Source organism: Chiloscyllium punctatum, chromosome 12 (genome assembly GCF_047496795.1).
Source record: "Chiloscyllium punctatum isolate Juve2018m chromosome 12, sChiPun1.3, whole genome shotgun sequence".
NCBI classification, from domain to species: Eukaryota; Metazoa; Chordata; class Chondrichthyes; order Orectolobiformes; family Hemiscylliidae; genus Chiloscyllium; species Chiloscyllium punctatum.
Genome location: NC_092750.1, coordinates 33,232,562 through 33,255,797, shown reverse-complemented (window position 1 = coordinate 33,255,797; position 23,236 = coordinate 33,232,562). Strand labels below are relative to the sequence as shown.

At 43.3% G+C, this 23,236-nt stretch overlaps 1 protein-coding gene across 2 annotated transcripts in view; it reads left to right on the top strand.

Annotated features, from left to right (window-relative positions):
- Positions 1 to 12,196: 12,196 nt before the first annotated feature.
- actr8 (actin related protein 8) overlaps positions 12,197 to 23,236 on the top strand; it is a 31,940-nt gene continuing 20,900 nt past the window's right edge. Inside the window, exons 1-7 of one of the 2 annotated variants that reach the window (XM_072582304.1) lie at positions 12,197 to 12,592; positions 12,623 to 12,913; positions 18,161 to 18,331; positions 19,248 to 19,358; positions 19,730 to 19,834; positions 21,374 to 21,547; positions 22,926 to 23,019. In XM_072582304.1, coding sequence (XP_072438405.1) covers positions 12,800 to 12,913; positions 18,161 to 18,331; positions 19,248 to 19,358; positions 19,730 to 19,834; positions 21,374 to 21,547; positions 22,926 to 23,019 — 769 coding nt within the window. In that variant the 5' untranslated portion in view covers positions 12,197 to 12,592; positions 12,623 to 12,799. The remainder of the gene's footprint in view (positions 12,593 to 12,622; positions 12,914 to 18,160; positions 18,332 to 19,247; positions 19,359 to 19,729; positions 19,835 to 21,373; positions 21,548 to 22,925; positions 23,020 to 23,236) is intronic. The other variant, XM_072582303.1, reaches the window with a different exon arrangement.

Below are 23,236 nucleotides of genomic sequence, written 5' to 3'. Positions count from 1 at the left end.
TACATATTATTTTTAATTGTTACAAGTGAAGAAATAGTTAATAAAACAAGTCGGCTAAGTCACTTGTTACACTAGCCTACCAAGTCAAATTCCATTCTTATTTCATAGTACTTATGAATTTATTTCTTAATTTGTTCATGGGTTGTGGGCATCATTGGCAAGTCCAGTATTTTTAGCCCATCCCTACTTACCTGTGAGAAATTGGTGCTGGCCACTTGCTTGAACTAACCCTATCCTTATGGTGTAGGAATACCAACAGTTTTGCTCGGAAGATCCAGGATTTATGCAAGGCTACAGTAAAAGACAGGCCATATAGGATGGAATTAACTTTAGTGGTGGTGTGACAATATGTCATCCAACCTTGTTGTTTTAGGTTGTAGTGGTCATGGAAGGCATTTTCAAAACACCCTTGCGTGATTTGTTGCAAAACGTCTTGGAGATTGATTGCTACCAGTGGGGAAGGGAGTTTGAGGTGGTGGATGGGTTGGCAATCGGGTAGGCTGCTCTGATAGACTCAAGCTTCTTAAAGTGTAGCTGTACTCATTCAGATTGATGGAATGCTCTCCAACGTACTCCTGACATGGATTTGCAGATTTTGGGGAATCCGGATGTGAGTTAATTGCTACAGAATTCCCAGTTTCTGGCTTGTTTTTGTAGCCACAGTATGACTAGTTCACACTAGGGATAGGTGATAAATGTTGGCTTAGCCAGAGATGCCCACATTCTGTAAGTGAATAAAAAACCAAGTTGCATCTCTGATCAATAATTCCCAGGGTACTGATGGAGAATTCAGTGACATTGCTGGCATTGAATATCATAAAGAGTTGGATTCTCTCTTGTTGAAGACATTTATTGCTGACACTATATAGTTAAAATATTACTTGCAATTAATCAATCCAAACCTGAATGTTGTCCAGGACTCATTACCTTCAGGCAGAAACAGTTTATTTATTTGAGTTGTTACAAAAGGAATTAAACGTGCAATCATCGGTGACATCTTCACTTCTGACATTCTGGAGGGAAGATCACAGGATTAAACGTCAGGATTTCATGCTGCACTCACTTTTTAATCAAAACTGCGCTTTTCATAAATAATTTCACCATGTTTATTTGTAAACAGTCATGTGCTTGGAATTCCTGATGGATTCCTGATGAAGGGCTTTTGCCCGAAACGTCGATTTCGCTGCTCGTTGGATGCTGCCTGAACTGCTGTGCTCTTCCAGCACCACTAATCCAGTATTTGGTTTTCAGCATCTGCAGTCATTGTTTTTACCATGTGCTTGGAATTGTCCAGTCTGCATTCCACATTTTAAGTTTGTGGAATTCCAAGTGCAAAACCGCACCTCACTATTCAATGGCAGAGCTGATTAAAATTTAATTTGATGTACAGTAATTACATATTAGATTTTTTTGTATTGATGTTGGAGGAAACTAAGTGACGGATATATTTTGTAAAACTTTTCTTATAGGTAAACGCCTGCTTTCCAAAGCAGGCGGTTGGACGTGCGTTCACAAGGTGATGTGCAAGAATTCCAAGAAGATGGGAAAGTTGTAAAGACCAGTTTATAGTAATAATGTGAATGTGCTTGTCCACCCAGAAGAGTTGCTAGGTGTTAAACACACTGATTAATGATGTTGTGCTTAGGAAAACCTGAATTTATAGGCACTGGCACAATTGAAAAGCAACTGTGCAATGTCTTGTGTTTAATAAAATTGACTTTACAAGCATTCCTTTCAAACTTATGTTGAATAATCCTATTTTGAACATTTTTATTCTTTGGGTCTATGTACCAGTAAACTATTTTAAATGTCTTGTTTCTTAAATTAAAATGCCTAGTTTCAATGGTGGAGTAGAAGCACTTTTTGATACAAGAGCAATATTTGTTTTGGCTATTCGTTTGAACATTGGTTCGATCTTTTCTTTTATATTTAATGATTTCTTTGTCAATTTACTGAAGTTCACAGAAGTAATATTCATTTGCCTAACATACATAGGTTGGAAAGCATCAAGTCACAGAAAGCTTTCCTTGAAAAAAGTGGTATTGGAGTTTAATCTAAAAATACACTTTATTAGTACAGAACAGTGGTAAGGGGTTCTGATTGGATCCTTGCTTGCCATAAGAATAGTTACTAACTTTTTTTTTTAGGTAGTTATTGAACAGTCAAGGCTTTAGATGTAGGTTGGCTTCTTCAAGGACATGGTGACTGGCACACTTCATCATGTTGTTGAATGTACTGTTACCATTCCCAGATCATGGCAAGGTCATTGCACCATTCCCAGTCCCACGCTAGTTCCAACGTATATCTTCAGAAAGCTGCTTAGTTTAGAGGTTATCACTACATATTTCCATTACCTCTCAACAAGTAAGCCCGCTCACGCATGTCACAGTTCCCTCATCAGCTATATAATTTATATTTGTCAACCATGTGGGATGGGTCTTTACACAGTTTGTGACAAGTCAGCCACATATTGTCCTAAGTGTGACAAATACAAACTCAATGGATACTATTTCAGGTTTTGCCAGGAGATACACCTATCGCTATAGGAAAAGAACTATGCCATTTAATTTCCTAAATATGACACTATTCTGTTCAATCATGCTTGATTTTTTACTTCAAGCTCCATTGCCCACCTTCTTCCATAACATTGGTATCCTTACCTAACAAAAATCTACTGTTTTTACATTTGAATTGACCCTTTGTCCACTATCTTTTGAGACTGTGTGTGTGTAGAAAATATGTCCTGAGACCATATCTAAATAGCCAAGCTTATGGTGTGACATTATTGGGATGGTAAGAAAAAAATTCATGTATTGGTTATATACTTGTCTCTTTTAGCACTTTTACATGACATTTCTTATTGAGGAGCTTTTCTTCGATTCCTTGAATTTGTTCAGGAAGAAAGGTTTCTATTCATGTGAAACTCCAGAAACAGAACATTTCTGTTAAAATTCTCAAAGGAGTAACAAATTGTCAAATCTCAAGATCGGTGTGATTTTTGTTCAAATTTGGTCAACATAAAATCTCCAGCAACAGCCTTTTCTGTTCTGCACCATGATCGTTGGAGTCTCTATACCCCCACATATCAGCAAAGACACAACTGTCTATTGTTATCACCCTCTTTTGAATCTATTAGCCATTCTTTATCAGAATCATATGCCAACCTTGGATCAGATTATACAAATATTATAATACCTAGTGTGTTCTCTCTTGCTGTCTCACACTTTCATCCCTCCCCGAGCTTCTGGATAAGCAATCATTTTCTTGAGTTAAACTTTGGGAGGACTGTGGCTATTGTCTTTTGGCCTGACCCAAAATCCATAGCCTTGTCACAAAGTTCAGTCTCCTGCTAGCTACTTCTCAAGCTGAATCAATTTTGGTGCATTGATGCCCTATTTACTCCAACTGTGCTTCATCATTCAAACTCTTCTCAGAAAGATTGCTGCAAAAATATTTTCATTTAAAATATTCCAATTTAAAATGTCAGCAGTGTGCTTTGCTTTAGAATTTTCACCAGAGGGGAAATGTGGAAGAGAGGGAACATTGAATCTTGCCTCACTGAATGAGCATAGATTCTTCCACGTTTCCAAAATTTGATAAATTCCCAAAGATTAGGAAGCAGTTCCAAGACACCGCATACAGTAGTAAAAGATACCAGTGCGATACTGCTACGGCAGTTCAAAATAAAAAAAAGTATTGATTAGATATTGGGGGAAAAGATGATGAACATGGCTTAATGCTTCAGTTCATAGCCTCAGCACATGTTCTGTGTAGGTGCAGCCTCAGGTAGCCAAGCAGTATAAGAGAAATGTGCTCTCAAATTTAGTTTTCTTGAGACAGGTGGATTTGCCACTGACCATGCAAGTTCCAAATCTGATCATCTTTAACAACTCAATCTCTTTTTACTCAATGCATCAGTTGCTCATTTTTAATATGATAGAACAGTTGTACAAAAATACTATTGTCAATTATTGATTCAATCAGTTGACAAGAAGTCCACTGTTAAACCCATCTTTCCTCCCAAGTAACACCCGTCCCTCTACCTGTGCACAACTGTTGCCGGTTCATGTAAGTTCAACTATTTTGATATTTTCCTAGCCTAGTGGATAACCTTTACCCACTACGGACCTCTTGAAAAATGTGTTTATCCAACATCTGCTTCCAAATTTATAGTTTTTGTCCTTGTATTTGATGTCTTCCTGATCCTTGCTCTATCACATCCAGCTCAACAATACTCTCAAACGTCTTATTTGTTTACCTACTTTGCTTCTCTTTGCCTCAACTATGTTTACTGCTATCTGTGAATTTCTTCATTTCAATCCTGGTCTTAAGGACTGGCTTAAACTCCATCTCATTTCCGATGGATGCCAAGATCAAATTGCATCTTTGAAGAGCAAAGAATGTCTTTTTAATGTTAGTGGCACAATGTAAGTGCAAGTTTTTGTTCTTTATTTTAAACATAAATAAATTGAACTCTATTTAGCCTGTGCTTTACTCTCATTTGGTTTGGTGCAATTTTCACTAATCAATGGACAGAATATGGATATATTAAATTTGAGATTATAATTTAGCATGATGAGGCTTAATTGTTGGTCTGTATTACATTGTTGTTTTCAAGGTAAAAAGCAAAAATTTAGTATCTGACTGTTTCACATCACTTATGCGTTTGGGGGCCTATTTAAACAGAGCATGTGGTGTCTACCACAGAGGTGTTTAGGAACTTTTGGGCACCACAGGGGCTGGGATGCGTTATCACCCCTACTAACAACACTGATTTAATTTTAATAAGTTTCCATTGCAGTTATATAAGATTCTGTTTATCTTTGTTTTCATTACAGTGCCCCACTAGGTCTGTCTAACTTGCTTAAGTTTTATTTTAAAAGTAAAAATTTCAGGCATTCACCTTGAAAATATACCTTAGTGAAGCCATTATTAGGGTTTTTTTTAAAACACTAAGAATATGTTTAAAAGCTTGAACTACAAGACCATTGGGGCAAAAGCCCTTTTAGTTTTTTTTTCTTTTTTTTTGCAGGTGTGAGACACAGTGAAAGACACAAAGTGCATGAATCTTTGCTCAATTTCCACCACCAGGAAGATAGGAAAACACCCGAGTGGCAAGTGGCAAGCCCTGCCCTTCACATCAAAGAGCAATGCTGTGTGATCAAACCAGTGAAGGGAGGGTAGGGACTAAATCAAAATAGAGTTGGAGGGGGAAATAATGGTCTCCACTCCCTGCGGCGCGCACCTCTCCCTGAACAGCTCCAGGGTGTTGGTGGACACCCGAGCTCTAACGTAACCGCGGAAGAGGGGCAGGCAGTCTGCCCTAACAACCCCCTCCACGTCCCGCTGCCTGGACCTGCTGATGGCCAGTTTGGCCAGGCCCAGGAGCAGACACACGAGGAGGTCTTCAGACCTGCCCTCCCTCCTCCGTACCAGGTGCCCGAAGATCAGGAGCATGGGACTGAAGTGCAACCAAAAACAAACGCCCACACCCAATATATACATGGTCCACGGACTCCACAGTGCCACAGAAGAAGCAGTTGGGCTGGGAGTCCGTGAACCACCACAATCTGCGGTTGCAGGGGACTGCTGTGTGCAGCACCCTCCACCCCAGATCCCCGAGAGAAAAGGGGAGGACTCCTGTGTAGAGACCCCTCCACTGGGGATCCCCACCGCCCGGTGGCAAATGGGTACGCCAAGGCGTGTCCGGACGGTGGATGAGGGAGAAGAGGTGGACGGTGTGCAGCAGCAGTCTATACACGGCCTTCCTTTTGACATCTTTGAAAGAAACAAAATTAAAATTCCGGAGGCGGCTCAGGTTGTGGGGCACAGGCTCCTGCGGGAAGTACAGGACCTTGGGGCCAATGTGAAATTCTGTCCGGGCTGGAGTGAGTGCGGACGGGATCCCACCGCACACCCGAGCGTCCTCCAACTGGTGCACTATGTCGGGTCCGAGCACCGCCGTTTTAAGGCGTCAGATGGCAGTGGCCACGTACCAGACATCTACTGCTGCCCTGCTAGCTATGTCCTGCGGCAGCGTCCATCCCAGGCCCCCAGCACTTCCCCGACTCTGGTCACCCTCGCCGCCACGGCCCTCCCCTCCGACAGCCACTCGAACCCGCGAGTACGGAGGTGCGGATTCCTGAGCAACGGCTCCCTGACGACAGCCGCTACTCCAGCCGGAGGGTAGGCACGACGCGATTCGACCATGTTCCAGACAGTGATCAGGTCCTGGTAAAAGACAGGCAGCGTCTTGAGGGCGACCTCCAAACCGTCACGGTCGATGAACAAGAGCTGCGTGTCGTAGTTGAGGTTACGCACCTGGCGGAAAAAATACGTCGCCAGGGCGCACCACCTAGGAGGAGGCTCGACGTACAAAAAGCCCTTTTATTTTTTTTATTTTTTTTTTATTTTTTTTAGGAAAAACACCGGAGTGGCCAGTGACAAGCACTGCTCTTCATATCAAAGGGCAATGCTGTGTGATCAAAACAGTGAAGGGGAGGGTAGGGATTAAATCAAAATAGAGTTGGATGGGGAAAAAAACTCCTGTTCATTTTTTTTTCTTATCCCCACACTACCGCGTGACTGCGGTAGTGCTTATTTTTCCCCAGCACCCATGGTGTGTGTGTGTGTGCAGGTGTGAGACACAGTGAAAGACACAAAGTGCACCAATCTTTATTTAATTGCCACCACCAGGAAGATATGAAAAACACCCGAGTGACCAGTGACAAGCACTGCCCTTCACAAAGGGCAATGCTGTGTGAGCAAAACAGTGAAGGGGAGGGTAAGGACTAAATCAAAATAGAGTTGAGGGGGAAGTAATACACTCCACTCCCTGCGGCGCCCACCTCCCCCCTGAATGACTCCAGGGTGTTGGTGGACACAGCGTGCTCCTTCTCCAAGGACACCCGGGCTCTAACGTAACCCCGGAAGAGGGGCAGGCAGTCGGCCCTAACAACCCCCTCCACGGCCCGCTGCCTGGACCTGTTGATGGCCAGTTTGGCCAGGCCCAGGAGCAGACCCACGAGGAGGTCCTCGGACCTGCCCTCCCTCCTCCGTACCGGGTGCCCGAAGATTAGGAGCGTGGGACTGAAGTGCAGCCAGAAACAGAGAAGGTTTTTAAGAAAATCAAAAAGGTAGTGCAAACGCCCACACCCAATATATACATGGTCCACAGACTCCACAGCGCCACAGAACAAGCAGTTGGGCTGGGAGTCCGTGAACCACCGCAATCTGTGGTTGCAGGGGACCGCTGCGTGCAGCACCCTCCACCCCAGATCCCCGAGAGAAAGGGGGAGGACTCCCGCGTAGAGAGCCCTCCACTGGGGATCCCCACCGCCCGGTGGCAAATGGGCACGCCAAGGCGTGTCCGGACGGTGGATGAGGGAGAAGAGGTGGACGGTGTGCAGCAGCAGTCGATACAGGGCCTTCCTTTTTATATCCCTGAAAGGGACAAAATTAAAATTCCAGAGGCGGCTCAGGTTGTGGGGCACAGGCTCCCGCGGGAAGTACGGGACCTTGGGGCCAATGTGAAGTTCCGTCCGGGCCGGGGTGAGCGCGGACGGAATCCCACCGCACACCTGAGCGTCCTCCAACTGGTGCACTACGTCGGGTCCAAGCACCGCCGTTTTAAGGCGTCGGATGGCGGTGGCCACGTACCGGACGTCTACCGCTGCCCTGCTCGCTATGTCCTGCGGCAGCGTCCAGCCCAGGCCCCCGGCACCCAGCACGTCCCCGACCCTGGTCGCCCTCACCGCCACGGCCCTCCCCTCCGACAGCCACTCGAACCCGCGAGTACGGAGGTGCGGATTCCTGAGCAACTGCTCCCTGACGACAGCCGCTATTCCAGCCGGAGGGTAGGCGCGACGCGATTCGACCATGTTCCAGACAGTGATCAGGTCCTGGTAAAAGACAGGCAGCGCCTTGAGGGCGACCTCCAAACCGTCACGGTCGACGAACAAGAGCTGCGTGTCGTAGTTGAGGTTACGCACCTGGCGGAAAAAATACGTCGCCAGGGCGCACCACCTAGGAGGAGGCTCGACGTACAAAAAGCCCTTTTATTTTTTTTTTATTTTTTTTTATTTTTTTCTTTTTCAATTAGTGCTTATTTTTATTCCCCAGCACCCATAGTGTGTGTGTGTGCAGGTGTGAGACACAGTGAAAAGACACAAAGTGCACGAATCTTTATTCAATTTTCCACCACCAGGAAGATAGGAAAACACCCGAGTGGCCAGTGACAAGCACTGCCCTTCAAACCACAGGGCAATGCTGTGTGAGCAAAACAGTGAAGGGGAGGGTAGGGACTAAATCAAAATAGAGTTGGAGGGGGAAATGATGCACTCCACTCCCTGCGGCGCCCACCTCTCCCTGAACGACTCCAGGGTGTCGGTGGACACCGCGTGCTCCTTCTCCAAGGACACCCGGGCTCTAACGTAACCCCGGAAGAGGGGCAGGCAGTCGGCCCTAACGACCCCCTCCACGGCCCGCTGCCTGGACCTGTTGATGGCCAGTTTGGCCAGGCCCAGGAGCAGACCCACGAGGAGGTCCTCGGACCTGCCCTCCCTCCTCCGTACCGGGTGCCCGAAGATCAGGAGCGTGGGACTGAAGTGCAGCCAGAAACAGAGGAGAAGGTTTTTGAGGAAATCAAAAAGGGAGTGCAAACGCCCACACCCAATATATACATGGTCCACGGACTCCACAGCGCCACAGAACAAGCAGTTGGGCTGGGAGTCCGTGAACCACCGCAACCTGCGGTTGCAGGGGACTGCTGCGTGCAGCACCCTCCACCCCAGATCCCCGAGAGAAAGGGGGAGGACTCCCGCGTAGAGAGCCCTCCACTGGGGATCTCCGCCGCCCGGTGGCAAATGGGCACGCCAAGGCGTGTCCGGACGGTGGATGAGGGAGAAGAGGTGGACGGTGTGCAGCAGCAGTCGATACAGGGCCCTCCTTTTTATGTCCCTAAAAGCAACAAAATTAAAATTCCGGAGGCGGCTCAGGTTGTGGGGCACAGGCTCCCGCGGGAAGTACGGGACCTTGGGGCCAATGTGAAATTCCGTCCGGGCCGGGGTGAGCACGGACGGGATCCCACCGCACACCTGAGCGTCCTCCAACTGGTGCACTACGTCGGGTCCGAGCACCGCCGTTTTAAGGCGTCGGATGGCGGTGGCCACGTACCGGACGTCTACCGCTGCCCTGCTCGCTATGTCCTGCGGCAGCGTCCAGCCCAGGCCCCCGGCACCCAGCACGTCCCCGACCCTGGTCGCCCTCACCGCCACGGCCCTCCCCTCCGACAGCCACTCGAACCCGCGAGTACGGAGGTGCGGATTCCTGAGCAACTGCTCCCTGACGACAGCCGCTATTCCAGCCGGAGGGTAGGCGCGACGCGATTCGACCATGTTCCAGACAGTGATCAGGTCCTGGTAAAAGACAGGCAGCGCCTTGAGGGCGACCTCCAAACCGTCACGGTCGACGAACAAGAGCTGCGTGTCGTAGTTGAGGTTACGCACCTGGCGGAAAAAATACGTCGCCAGGGCGCACCACCTAGGAGGAGGCTCGACGTACAAAAAGCCCTTTTTTTTATTTTTTTTTTATTTTTTTTTTTTCTTCCCCACACTACCGCCTAACTGCGGTAGTCACACTCCTGTTTATTTTATTTTTTTTTTAAATCTTTTTTTTCTTTTTTTAATTAGTGCTTATTTTTATTCCCCAGCACCCATAGTGTGTGTGTGTGCAGGTGTGAGACACAGTGAAAAGACACAAAGTGCACGAATCTTTATTCAATTTTCCACCACCAGGAAGATAGGAAAACACCCGAGTGGCCAGTGACAAGCACTGCCCTTCAAACCACAGGGCAATGCTGTGTGAGCAAAACAGTGAAGGGGAGGGTAGGGACTAAATCAAAATAGAGTTGGAGGGGGTTGTTAGATTGACCAATTCTGGCCAAATTAACAAGTCCTTTCTTTGAGTGCTGTGATCTTTCACTGAGATTGTATTATACTGGGGAAGTCCTTGTCTTCCATCCAGAGTGATTGAACACTGCTCCATGTGCACCATGGGAGTAGGAATATTGCTTCACATATTCTTAAACAAGTTCGTTAGATAGCCCACATGGGTGGGGCAATGTAACAAAAATCAAACTTGCTATAGTGGAAACTCAGCAAATTTTAATTTAAAATGTAATTTTTGGGAATGATGATATACCCCAACCCCTGTGAAGTACAACTAGCATGGATGGCCTTTACTATGCCACTGAAACCCTCGTGCTCCTACTCTACAATCACCTCAGCACAGACTTAACCTCAGAATGCAGGTGGACAGTCAGGTGCCATGAACCATTCACAAACAGCTGTCTGGAACTGTTGATGGCCACCTTGCCTGTGCCCAGGAGCAGGCTCACTATTCTCTTACCTATCCCCCCCCTTTCTGCATGGTGTGCCTGTAGATCAGGAGCATAAAGCTGAAATGCAGCCAAAAGTTTAAAGGCAACCCCTTTTAAATAACTGATGGGGGGCTGCAAGTGAAGACATTCTAATTAAATTGAGACCCAAGTACCCAAAGAAAAGATGGAGGAACTCATTACAAAGAGCCTTTCACTAGCTGCCAGGATGTAGGGTACTAGCAGAGTTGGATAAAATAGAGAGTGTGCTGAGCAGAACGTACAGGAAATTCCTCTGCCACCTTGAATCATCTCAAGCCTGCTCAAATTGTGGGATCCAGAGGTCTAAAGGAGGATTCAATCTCCAGGGCTCATGTTGAATTCTGGATGGACGGAGATAGTTTTATCTGGATGTACATTACACAGTTGAGCTGTCTTAATAGTCTGTGTATTCTCAGGCCCGATTACCATGTTAATCAGGCAATGGACAGCTTTGGCCACAGTCTGCACACTGATGGATGACCTATTGGCTAGTTTTTCTGATGTCATCCAGTCCTCTCCTCTTCCATTTAACACGTCCTTGAGTTTGGTTACCCCTGAAATCCTGAGCCATCTCCTTTCACAGCCACCTAAAACCCACCTGACAGAGGGCCCAGTCCCAGAGCAGTGGCTCACTTGTAACAGCTGCTACCCATACCAAAAGATGTTGGAGCGGGACGTGTCCATGAGGTGGGGGAGAGATTTAATAGTATTCCAGGATTTATACTGGGTTTTCAATTCTCCCAACTTTTCTTGGGTAATTATTGAATTTAAGTGAGTCAGAAGCCTCTAAATTCTCCAACTTTAAAGGACTCTTTTAGGGGAATTGGCCATCCTGGACAATTTCCTGGACATTCCCAGAGTCAGCTGTACCAAGGATTCTCCAGGCCACTCTGCTTTAATGACCCTTTGGCCATTGGAATATCTGGATCAATATAATGTATGCTTATCACACCTTACAGACACAAAGGATTCTATGTTTGAAATTGATAAATACTGTGGCTGATGAAAAGAAAAGATAGCAAACTTCCAAGAAGGGTGCAAAGGAAATCATCAAAAAACCACTGACGAAGGGTAACAGAAGAGGAAAAAATCCAGGAAAGACCTTTACACTATCTAAGTCTACAAAGTTACAAAACAAAGACGAGATAAGGTTAGGAGCAGCACAGTGGCTCAGTGGTTAATACTGCTGCCTCACAGTGCCAGGGACCTGGGTTTGATTCTCGTCTCAGGTGACTGTCCATGTAGAGTTTGAATATACTCCCTATGTCTGTGCAGATTAGGTGAATTGGCCATGGTAAATTGTCCAGTGTTCAGGGATGTGCAAGTTTGGTGCATTAGTCAAGCGTTATATGTAGAGGAATGAGTCTGGGTCTGGATGGGTTACTCTTCAGCAGGTCAGTGTGGATTTGTTGGGCTGAAGGGCCCGTTTCTACATTAAGGATTTTATTCTACGAAAGACAAATCTCAGCAGCATCTGTGGAGAGAAAAGAGACCATGTTTCAAGTTCAGTGACCCTTCAAAACTAGAAACAGCTGGGAAGAGGTATTTATCCTGATGGTGGAGACACTGGGAAGAAATAAGCAAACTGGTGGATATGGACCCCAGAGAAGTCAGCAAACAAAGGGGTTGTTGATTATATGCTAGAAAAGAAGAGAAGCTAAAAAGGGTTACAAAGTTAAAAATCACACAAAACCAGGTTATAGTCCAACAAGTTTATTTGGAAGCACTGCTTAGTCTCGCCGATGTACCATGCCTCGGGTCATCCTTGCCTGAAGTGTATGAGATTGACAACGTTGGCCGAGTCACATGAGTACCTACTATGTACATGTTGGAAACATGCAAACACAGAGAGACCACTAACAGGATCTAAGATCTGCAGATATGGGGTAGGGAGCATTAAGGGAGAGGACCTGTAGACAGACACAAGAGGGAGCACAGAGATGATCTGCAAACACAGGGATCAGCACAGACAGGTTTTGCAGACACAGAGTGGGGGGCACTGCCACAGGACCTAGGATGTGTTTTGAGAGAATTTGTAGGCACAGGGGTCAGCACTGAGGATCTGCAGACATGGCAAGATCACTGAGAATCTAGCATCTACACTGAGACAGGATCTGCAGACACAGGGAGATCGCTGACAGGATCTAGGACCTACACTGAGACAAGATCTGAGAGGTCACAGACAGGATCTGCAGACACAGGGAGATCACAGACAGGATCTGCAGACACACTGAGACCTCTGACTGGATCCAGCATCGACACTGAGACAAGATCGGAGAGGTCACTGACAGGATTTACACTGAGACAGGATCTGCAGACACAGGGGGAGCGCTGACGCGGGTTTGAAATTGTGACTCGGTGTCGGGTAGGGAGCCGGTAAAAATGACCCAGGTGGAACAGGACAACGGCAAAGAGAAAGAGAAGGAAAAAGAAAAGGAACAGCGCGGTGTGAAGCGTCCGATAGTCCCCGCTGCCATCCCGGAATCTGTCCTCGAGGTGAGTGCGAGCCGGAACCGTGTCCCCAGGCCGAGAGCGAGCATCGAGCGGCATTGAGTCACGGCGCTGGCTGGCTTTGTGTCCTCACAGCCGGCCTGGGCCTGGACTAAAGGCCGCGGCTTGGGCCTGGGCCTCACCGCTGGCAGCCTTCCTGGGGGAGTTTTAGCAGCATTGGGTAAAGTTGTTAACCATCTCTGACGCAAACTGTCAACATTTGGTTCCTTAAATAGTGCAGCAGTATATTGGGAGGTGCATTAGAGGGGAAACGATTAAATTCAAACAAAATATGTTGAAAAAACATACAGACGCGAGTAGTGTTACAATAAAGATAAATTATTCCTGTTGTGAAATTAAATCTCAATACTTTTATTTTATGTAGTATTTGAAGAACGTTAATACTTCATTTATGGCTTATCTTACCTGCTTTGAGAAGCTGGTGCTACTTTGTTGAATTACAGCTACTGTAGAGAGTGTGTTAAGGGTAAAGCAATTCTGGGATCTTGATTCATCACAAGAAATAATGAATGTTGAATGTTGATTGCATCTGACTTGGAAGTTAGGGTGACCCTGTCACAGAGCTTGACCTTAATTGGTGATAGACTGCAGGTGGAGAGGTGACATTAAGATTAGATTGATCTCTTGACTGGTGATAGAATCATAGAAATGTACAACAGTCAAACAGACCCTTCAGTCTAACTTGTCCATGCCGACCAGATATCTTAAATTAACCTAGTCCCATTTGCCAGCTTTTGGCCCATATCTCTTTAAACCCTTGCTATTCATATACCCATCCAGATGGCTTTTAAATGTTTTAGATTTAGATTACTTACAGTGTGGAAACAGGCCCTTCAGCCCAATAAGTCCACACCGACCCACCAAAGCACAACGCACCCAGACCCATTCCCCTACATTTATCCCTTCACCTAACACTACAGGCAATTGTACCAGCCTCCACTACTTGCTCTGACAGCTCATTCCAAACACACACCACCCTTTGTGTGAAAAAGTTGCCCCTTAAATGCCTTTTATATTTTTCCCTCTCACTTTAAACCTATGTCCTCTTGTTTTGGACTCCCCCGGAGAAAAGGTCTAGCCTATTTATCCTATCCATGCCCCTCTTTCAAGTCACACAGCCTCCGACACTCCATGGAAAATAGTCCTAGCCTATTCAGCCTCACCCTTTAGCTTAAACTCTTCGATCCTGGCAACATCCTTGTAAATCTTTTCTGAACCCTTCCATGTTTTATAACATCCTTCTGATAGGAGGGTGATGGACTATAATTAATGAGCAAATTACTGCAGATGCTGGAATCTGTACTGAAAACAACAAATGCTGGAGATCACAATGGGTCAGACAGCATCCATGAGAGAGAGCAAGCTAACATTTCAAGTCTAGATGACTCTTTATTTTAGAACTGATGTATACTTCAGCTCTGATGAAGTCATCTAGACTCAAAACATTAGCCTGCTGTCTCTCAACGGATGCTGTCTGCCCTGCTGTGATCTCCAGCATTGGCTGTTTTCAGTACAGTTAGTGAGCTGTGGTTTAGGGAATTAATAATGCATCCAGTGGCAGTCAAATAGACTGCTATAATCTGAATGGTACTGAGCTCAAGTAACATGGCTAATTGCACTTACAAATACAATCCCTACAGTGTGGAAGCAGGCCATTCAGCCCATCGAGTCCACACTGGCCCTCCTGACCCTATCCCTATAATCCTGCATTTCCCATGGCTAATCCATTTAGCAGCATATCCCTGGACCCTATGGGCAATTTAGCATGGCCAATCCGCTTTACCTAACTGTGAGAGGAAACCGAAGCACCCAGAGGAAACCCACGCGAACAGTCTACACTATCATAAGTGGAAGCAAGGCCAATCAGCCCATCGAGTCCACTCTGCCATTTAATCATGGCAATGGGTGTTTCAATTCCACTTACCAGCACTCTCCCCTTAGCCCTTAATTCCTTACAAGATCAAAAATTTATCAATCTCTGCCTTGAAGACACGCAATGTTCCAGCCTCCACTGCACTCCGTGGCAATGAATTCCACAGGCCCACCACTCTCTGGCTGAAGAAATGTCTCCTCATTTCCGTTCTAAATTGACCCCCTCTAATTTTAAAGCTATGCCCATGGATCCTAATCTCCCTGCCTAATGGAAACAACTTCCCAGCGTCCAGTCTTTCTAAGCCATGCATTATCTTAAAAGTTTCTATTAGATCTCCCCTCAACCTTCTAAACTATAATGAATACAATCCCAGGATCCTCAGCTGATCATCATATATTAGGCCTACCATTCCAGGGATCATCCATGTGAATCTCCGCTGGACACACTCCAGTGCCAGTATGTCCTTCTGGAAGTGTGGGGCCCAAAATTGGACACAGTATTCTAAATGGGGCCAAACTAGAGCTTTATATAGTCTCAGTAGGACGTCACTGCTTTTACATTCCAACCCTCTTGAGATCAATGACTACATTATATTTGCTTTCTTAATCACGAACCAACCTGCAAATTAACTTTTAGAGAATCCTGGACTAGCACTCCCTTTGTACTTTGGCTTTATGAATTTTCTCACGTTTAAAAAATAGTCTATGCCTGTATTCATTTTTCCAAAGTGCAAGACCTCGCACTTGCTCACGTTGAATTTCATCAGTCATTTCCTAGACCACTCTCCTAAACTGTCTAAATCTTTCTGCAGCCTCCCTACCTCCTCAGTACTACCTGTCTGTCTGCTTAACTTCTTCTTATCATCGGCAAACTTAACCAGAATGCACCCTGTCCCTTCATCCAGATCAGTCACCTAGGTGGAATTGAACCTGGGGTTGTGAGTCAGCAGTGCTAACCGCTGAGCTGCCCTCACTGTTCCACCTGAGTAGTAGTAATTGGTGAGTAACATTTATTCAGTCATATTCATAAGTTGAGTCTTACAGGTGGTGAAAAACCTTTGCGATCAGGAGGTGAGCCATTATTCCAGAGGATTCAACTTCTGCCTTTTTTAATGTCACAATGTCGGAATTAAACAAGATCCTAATCAATGTTAACTACTTTCAAGGCAATGATAAGGGATTTGTCTAATGGTGGCATCAAAGGTCAGGGCAGACGGTTGAACATTTTGGTAATGCTTGTTGTTTGTGGATATTTTCCTAATTAACCTGTTCATAAATATGATCGTTGCATGTGATGCTTGGTTTTTAATCTGCTTCATTCTCAGAATAGCTGGATATGGAAATTGTCAGCTAACAGTTTTCCTGCTGAGCTATGTTGAAGGAAACTTAGAAACCATATATATTAGAGAGGATGTATAGTCAAATGACATACCTAGTCTTCAAGTGTATATGTGATGAATTATGACTGAAGAATAACCTTTAAATATCATAATCAACAAAATATGCAAGTTACCCAATTGTTTTAAACTTGAGCTGGATAATTTAGAAGGAAGGCAGCTAAGGTATGTGTACTTAATTAATCATTTTAGATTTGCCTTTGAACAGGGGACTCTTCAAGTCCCGTTTTCTCAACGTTCAAATGGCCAGCATTCCAGGAGCGGAGAACAAAAATGGTATCAGCCATTCTCCTTGAAGTCATAGAATCATACAGATGTACAGCATGGAAACGGACCCTTTGGTCCAACCCGTCCATGCCGACCAGATATCCCAACCCAATCTAGTCCCACCTGCCAGCACCTGGCCCATATCCCTCCAAGCCCTTCCTATTCATATACCCATCCAAGTGCCTCTTAAATGTTGCAATTGTACCAGCCTCCACCACTTCCTCTGGCAGCTCATTCCATACACGTACCACCCTCTGTGTGAGAAAGTTGCCCCTTAGGTCCCTTTTATATCTTTCCCCTCTCACCCTAAACCTATGCCCTCTAGTTCTGGACTCCCTGACCCCAGGGAAAAGACTTTGTCTATTTACCCTATCCATGCCCCTCATAATTTTGTAAACCTCTATAAGTTCACCCCTCAGCCTCCGACACTCCAGAGGAAACAGCCCCAGCCTGTTCAGCCTATCCCTATAGCTCAAATCCTCCAACCCTGGCAACATCCTTGGGCGGCACGGTGGCACAGTGGTTAGCATTGCTACCTCACAGCGCCAGAGACCCGGGTTCAATTCCTGCCTCAGGCAACTGACTGTGTGGAGTTTGCACGTTCTCCCCGTGTCTGCGTGGGTTTCCTCCGGGTGCTCCAGTTTCCTCCCACAGTCCAAAGATGTGCAGGTCAGGTGAATTGGCCATGCTAAATTACCTGTAGTGTTAGGTAAGGGGTAAATGTAGGAGTATGGGTAGGTTGCGCTCCGGCGGGTCGGTGTGGACTTGTTGGGCCAAAGGGCCTGTTTCCACAATGTAATCTAATCTAAAATCTTTTTTGAACCCTTTTAAGTTTCGCAACATCTTTCCGATAGGAAGGAGACCAGAATTGCATGCAGTTTTGCTACAGTAGTCTAACCAATGTCCTGAACAGCTGCAACATGACCTCCCAACTCCTGTACTCAATACTCTGACCAATAAAAGAAAGCATACCAAATGCCTTCTTCACTATCCTATCTACCTGTGACTCCACTTTCGAGAAGCTATGAACCTGCACTCCAAGGTGTCTTTGTTCAGCAACACTCCCTAGGACCTTACCATTAAGTGTATAAGTCCTGCTAAGATTTGCTTTCCCAAAATGCAGCACCTCGCATTTACCTGAATTAAACTCCATCTTCTACTTCTCTGCCCATTGGCCCATCTGGTCAAGATCCTGTTTAATACTGGGAGGAGTTCGCTACCAATCATTTGAAACGGCACCAACTTGCTCATGAAGCTGCAGCATGCTGAGCCCAAACACCTTTCATAAATGAGTGGTAGCAGAGAAAGAAAGAAAAAGAAGCAAATCTCACTACCTTGTGGGCCATGCTGCCCCATATCCCCAAAAATCTGCAGATTGAAAACTGGCCTGTTCAGGCACATGAAGACCTACGTCAGAAATTAACCTGACACTGAGTAGGCAGCATCCTTAATTAGGACAATGGACGTCTTATTAATGCCAAAAAATAGGATTAGAGATTTGAAATTAAATTAATGAAAGTGAGTTAAAAATATTGGAGAAAATATTACCCAAGGATTTCAAAATGTTTGGAATCAGTAACCAACAAGGATTGGACAGAAGATGACTAAATTTTAGTTACATTTCAATCCTTGATTTTTCTTGTGTACATTCTAAAAATTGGATCCAAACTAAACTTTTTAATATTTTCTTTTGAAGCCAATTCAGAGTAACTTCATTGTGGTTATTCATCCTGGTTCATCTACTCTAAGGATTGGACGAGCTGCAGATACACTTCCTGTTTGTGTACCTCATATTATTGCCCGAAGACATAAACAACAAGGACAGCCTCACTATGAGGATCCATGGCTACATAGGGATGGTCTCAATGTAAGTTTGCTTTGCTGTGTAGTTGCCTTTTTTCCAAAGTATCTCCGCTAAACCTTTTAACCTGTTGACATTCATATTGGAGATAACCATGGTGAGAAATCATTGGCCCTAGTTTTGATGTCAGCTGCAAAATAACAGCACTTGATGATGTTCTTGAAGAAAACTGTCTACAATGATTTTGTAATCTTTCCCTTTCCCAACGGAAAACAGGGAACAGGGATTGTCTGGTGTGACATTATCAAGCAAGGTAAATAAGCAACCATATTTAAGTACTCCCACAAATAGCAAGCCAAGCAGTAAAATGCTCTAATTATACTTTCAATTAAATTTCAGTGAGTGGAACTGATGACTGGGCATACATTTGAGATGAGGTTAGATTCTAAATTCACAAACTGTATTTTCAAATCATAGTTTAAAGATTTAGTATCCTGCAAATATTAAATTAATTTTCAAGAGCCAAAGAAATTTTTAGCATGCTTATGAACTTAGTATGCTGTCAAAAATCCAGTTACACCTCTGTCAATGTGTTGTAATTTTCCAAGAGGTTTTGAAATGAGATTAATAGCATAAAAGAAAAAATTCTGTCAACATACATATTTACTCTTGGCTAAACTGTGGGAAACATTAGCAGTGTACCATTTGGAGAAGTGTTAAATCACTGACTACACCTTCTCAAATTCTGTGTTTGCCTCACAAATTGTTTCCCAAGTTGCTGTCAGTTTCAGAGGCACACTGGCCATTTTGCCAAACACACTGAAAATTCTAGGCCCAAATATCCTATCTCTGAGAAGACAAATTTCATCAGTTTTGTTCATTGGAGAAATGTGTGTTTATGTAATAACTAACTTAATTGCTAATGCAATGCTAATCTAAAGTTGGAAATTAATATATCAATGAAATTTGCTTTTCTTTAAAGAAACCAGAAAGTAATGAGCAAAGACAGAATGGCCTTAAAATGGTGGATCAAGCTATATGGTCCAAAAAGATGTCAAATGGTGCGAGGCGAATACCAGCTCCTCCAGATCAGGTACAATACTGCAGTTTTTTGGGGTAAGATTTTATTACAGTATTAATCTTACACTTGGGAAGTGGTGGGTAAGTTGCTTTCTAAAATAAACTTGGTGAATACCTGTATTCCTTATTGGGGTATTACTTTGGTAATTACAGTAAGGTATGATCAACTGTTTCAGATCATATTGCTAAACTCTTTATAGTTTGAGAATTTCCAGAGAGTTTACATTGAATTTTATTGCACCAAAAAATTTGAAATATAAAATGCTTTAAAAAAAGGTAGTGCGCGGCAGGGTGTATGTTTCCCCAATATGAATATAACATATGTATGAATCTGAGAACTTTGAATAGTGGATGGCATATTATAACATTTTATGTATTTTTCAGGTGAGGGCATATAACAAACAGATGAGGCCAGCAGTCCTGGACACCAATTCAGGGGTCAAATGGACAAACACGTCACATCAACCTGAGTTTCTTGTAGGAGAAGAGGTAGAGCATTTTGTTTTAAATCTTTAAAAAAAGTTCACCAACAATGAAACTTTGTGAACTTCTGACTGTGGTTATTAAGCTGTGTAATTACAAAGTAACTTCTGTCAGCTGTGAAATGTGATGTCGGAAAGTCCTGAAACGTCTCAAATAAATTGTGACTTGGACAAGTTTTAGACTTCGTTCAATGGTAGCAATCTTGCCTCTGTGTCAAAAGGTTAAGAGTTGAAGTCCCATTCAAAGATTTGAGGACATAATTTAAGTTCACTCTTCAGTGGAGTTTTACGAGTGCACTGTTGTATCGATTAAGCTAATAAACCAAAACCGTATCTGCCCACTCAATCGAATATAAAAGATCAGTTAGCCTTAATTTGAAGACACACAAGGTCAATTTTTTTTTTAATTCATTCATAGTATATGATGTCACTTGCCATAGAAGATGGTGGTGAGCTGTATTCTTCAACTACTGCAGTCCATTTGCTGCACGTACACCAACAATGCAATTAGGAAGCGTATTTGAGCATTTTGATCCAATGAGAAAACAGTGAGATATTTCCAAGTTAGAATGATGTGTGCATTAGAGGGGATCTTGCAGATTATGATATTTCTATACATCTGCTCCCTTCTCCTTCAGGATGGTAGTGGCAGCATATATGGAAGTTGCTGTTAAAGAAACCTTAGTGAGGCTACTGCATTGTAGTTGTTGATGCAATTGTGCATCAGTAGTGAAAGGAGGGAATGTTGAAGATGGTGGCTAGAGTACCATTTATGTGGGCTGCTCTGTCCAATATCCTGTCAGATTTCTTAATTATTTCTTGTTGGATCCCCCAGATCAGAGAAGAATATTCCATCATACTCCTGACCTATGGCGTATAGCTGATGGACAGGCATTGGGGAGTCAGGAAATGGGTTGGTCATTGCAGAATTCCCAGCTTCTGCCCTGTTCTTGCAGTTACACAATGTATATTGGATTGGATTGGACCAGTACAATTTCTGGTTGATGGTAATCCACAGGATGTTGATAGTTGGGGCTTCAACAGTGGTAATATTAATGAACGTCAAGAATTGGTGGTTACATTCACTCATTGCGGAACATTTGTGTGGTGCAAATGTTCCTCGCCAGTCATCACTTCAAGCCTGGATGTTGTCCAGGTCTTGCTGCATATGCACAAGGACTGCTGTTGTTTAAGGAGTTGTGAATGAAGCTCAATGTTGTGCAGTCCTTAGTAAGCATTCCTTTCTTATGCTGGAGAAAAAGTCTGAAACATCTAAAGATGACTAGGCCTAGGACACTGCCCTGAGGAACTCCCACAATGATGATTTCGGGTTGAGATGATTGATCTCCAACAACAACAATCTCCTCTTTATATATATTGCAGCATAGGAAAAGCTTTTGTACCAAGTTGGTCTGTTCCAATATTGTTAGAATATAGTGTGTTTTGTTTTTGTGTTAATTCAGTAATAGATAAAACAATAATTTTGTATCGAAATAGAAACTGAAATTATACAATCTAATATTATCAATTTATTCTCTTCCAAAAGGCATTGTATGTAAACCCATCAGACTGCTACAATGTACATTGGCCAATTCGCAGAGGCCAGTTTAACCTTCATGAAGGACCTGGAGGCTCTCTCACTGCAGTACTGGCTGATCTGGAAACTATTTGGACATACGCCATTCAGAAGTTCCTTGAAATACCTCGTAAAGATTTAAAGGTTAACATTAGCTTCTTATTGAAAACAGTTAAACTCCTAAAATTTATTTTATTATGAAGTATTAAAATTATTGACCATTTTGCTATCAATTATGTTTTGGTGTAAATTTTTTATTATTAATAATTTATTGAAATTAGGAAACCATGTAGATTGGACGTTATTGCTTTTGTTTTATAAGTCTCTTTAATTCACTTAGACAATTAATTCCCTTTAACAAACATTATCATTTTTAATGAGAAGTTGAATGAAAACAATGTTAGAATTCTTTTTTGCATATTTTATACTTTGTATTGCTCCCTGTGTTAGGAACATTTGATACTGGTGTTCCTTCTTCATTTGCAATTTTAAATTTTCAGCAACTTAAAGGTAGTAATACACTGTGATGATACAAATATAATTTCTAGGAATAATGTTAATATTGCCTATGGAAACTTAATTTGGATTAAAAATATCTGATTTAATGTGGAATTGGTCTGTGGCAGCAACATGATATATATTCATAGAAAATCAGCAAGCAATTTTGTACCACATCAGTTTTTATTTTCATTGACTTGCATATTATTGCCAAAATTTTTAATTTCTAACTATGTAAAAGTAACAGTGGGGACTAGGAAATTATTCTCCAGTTTAAATTAATGTTCTGTAAACATCAGTGGAAAACAGATTAGGCATAGTGGAAAATTGTTTACGTATTTTGCTGCAAATCCATTGTGCTTCCAGTATAGACGAATTACATTTCAATTGAATTTTAATTTCCTGTTTCCTCCTGCCTTTTTTTAAAAATCTATTCCACTTAATCAAACCTCAAATTGGTTCCAAGGCCAGTTTCTCAGCAAATCAGGTTTTCTTGATTAAATGATCATTCCAATATGAATAAATGTGCATCTAGCGCACTGAAGGTGAATTTGCTGGAGTTTTTAATAAAATTGTGAAATACCGTAACATCTAATGTATTCCCATATTTGGAACACCAAGTTGTAAAGGAACAACAGGGAAAATTGCAGAAGTTCTTTAATACTGTGCTGAAGTGAGTCTTTATTATGCCATCAAGCCCAGGAAAGTACTTGGGAGCAAAGTATTGCTCAAATGTTTAAAATATATTTCACTATAAATAGGTAGAACCTGACATAGGAGTATTCATGGTATTGTGAAACAATGTTGCAGTCCATTCAAGAATTTTAATGTGGAGTGTTAGGTAAGGGGTAAATGTAGTGGTATGAGTGGGTTGCGCTTCGGCGGGTTGTGGACTTGTTGGGCCGAAGGGCCTGTTTCCACACTGTAATGTAATCTAATCAAAAATTATATTAAAGCACTTTGCACTTCACTTTCAAGATTTTTTTACAATGTAGTATTAATTGCTATGTTTTAATTCCACAAGTATTACAGGTGTATTCTGCTAATCCCAGATATCTACAACAGACAACATGTTAAAGAATTGATAAACCTACTTTTGAACAATATAGGATTCTCAGGTAAGTATACATAATATGTTATTGCCAGTGATCAAGGTGCATTCATTTATTTTTAATATATGCATGAATCACAGAGGGTTGGTCTGCAGGTACACCAAGTAATTAGGAAGGCAAATGGAATTTTGTTCTTCATTGCTAAAGGGATTGAGTTTAAAAGCAGGGAGGTTATGTTGCAGCTGTTCAGGGTGCTGGTGAGGCCAGACCTGGAGTACTGCAT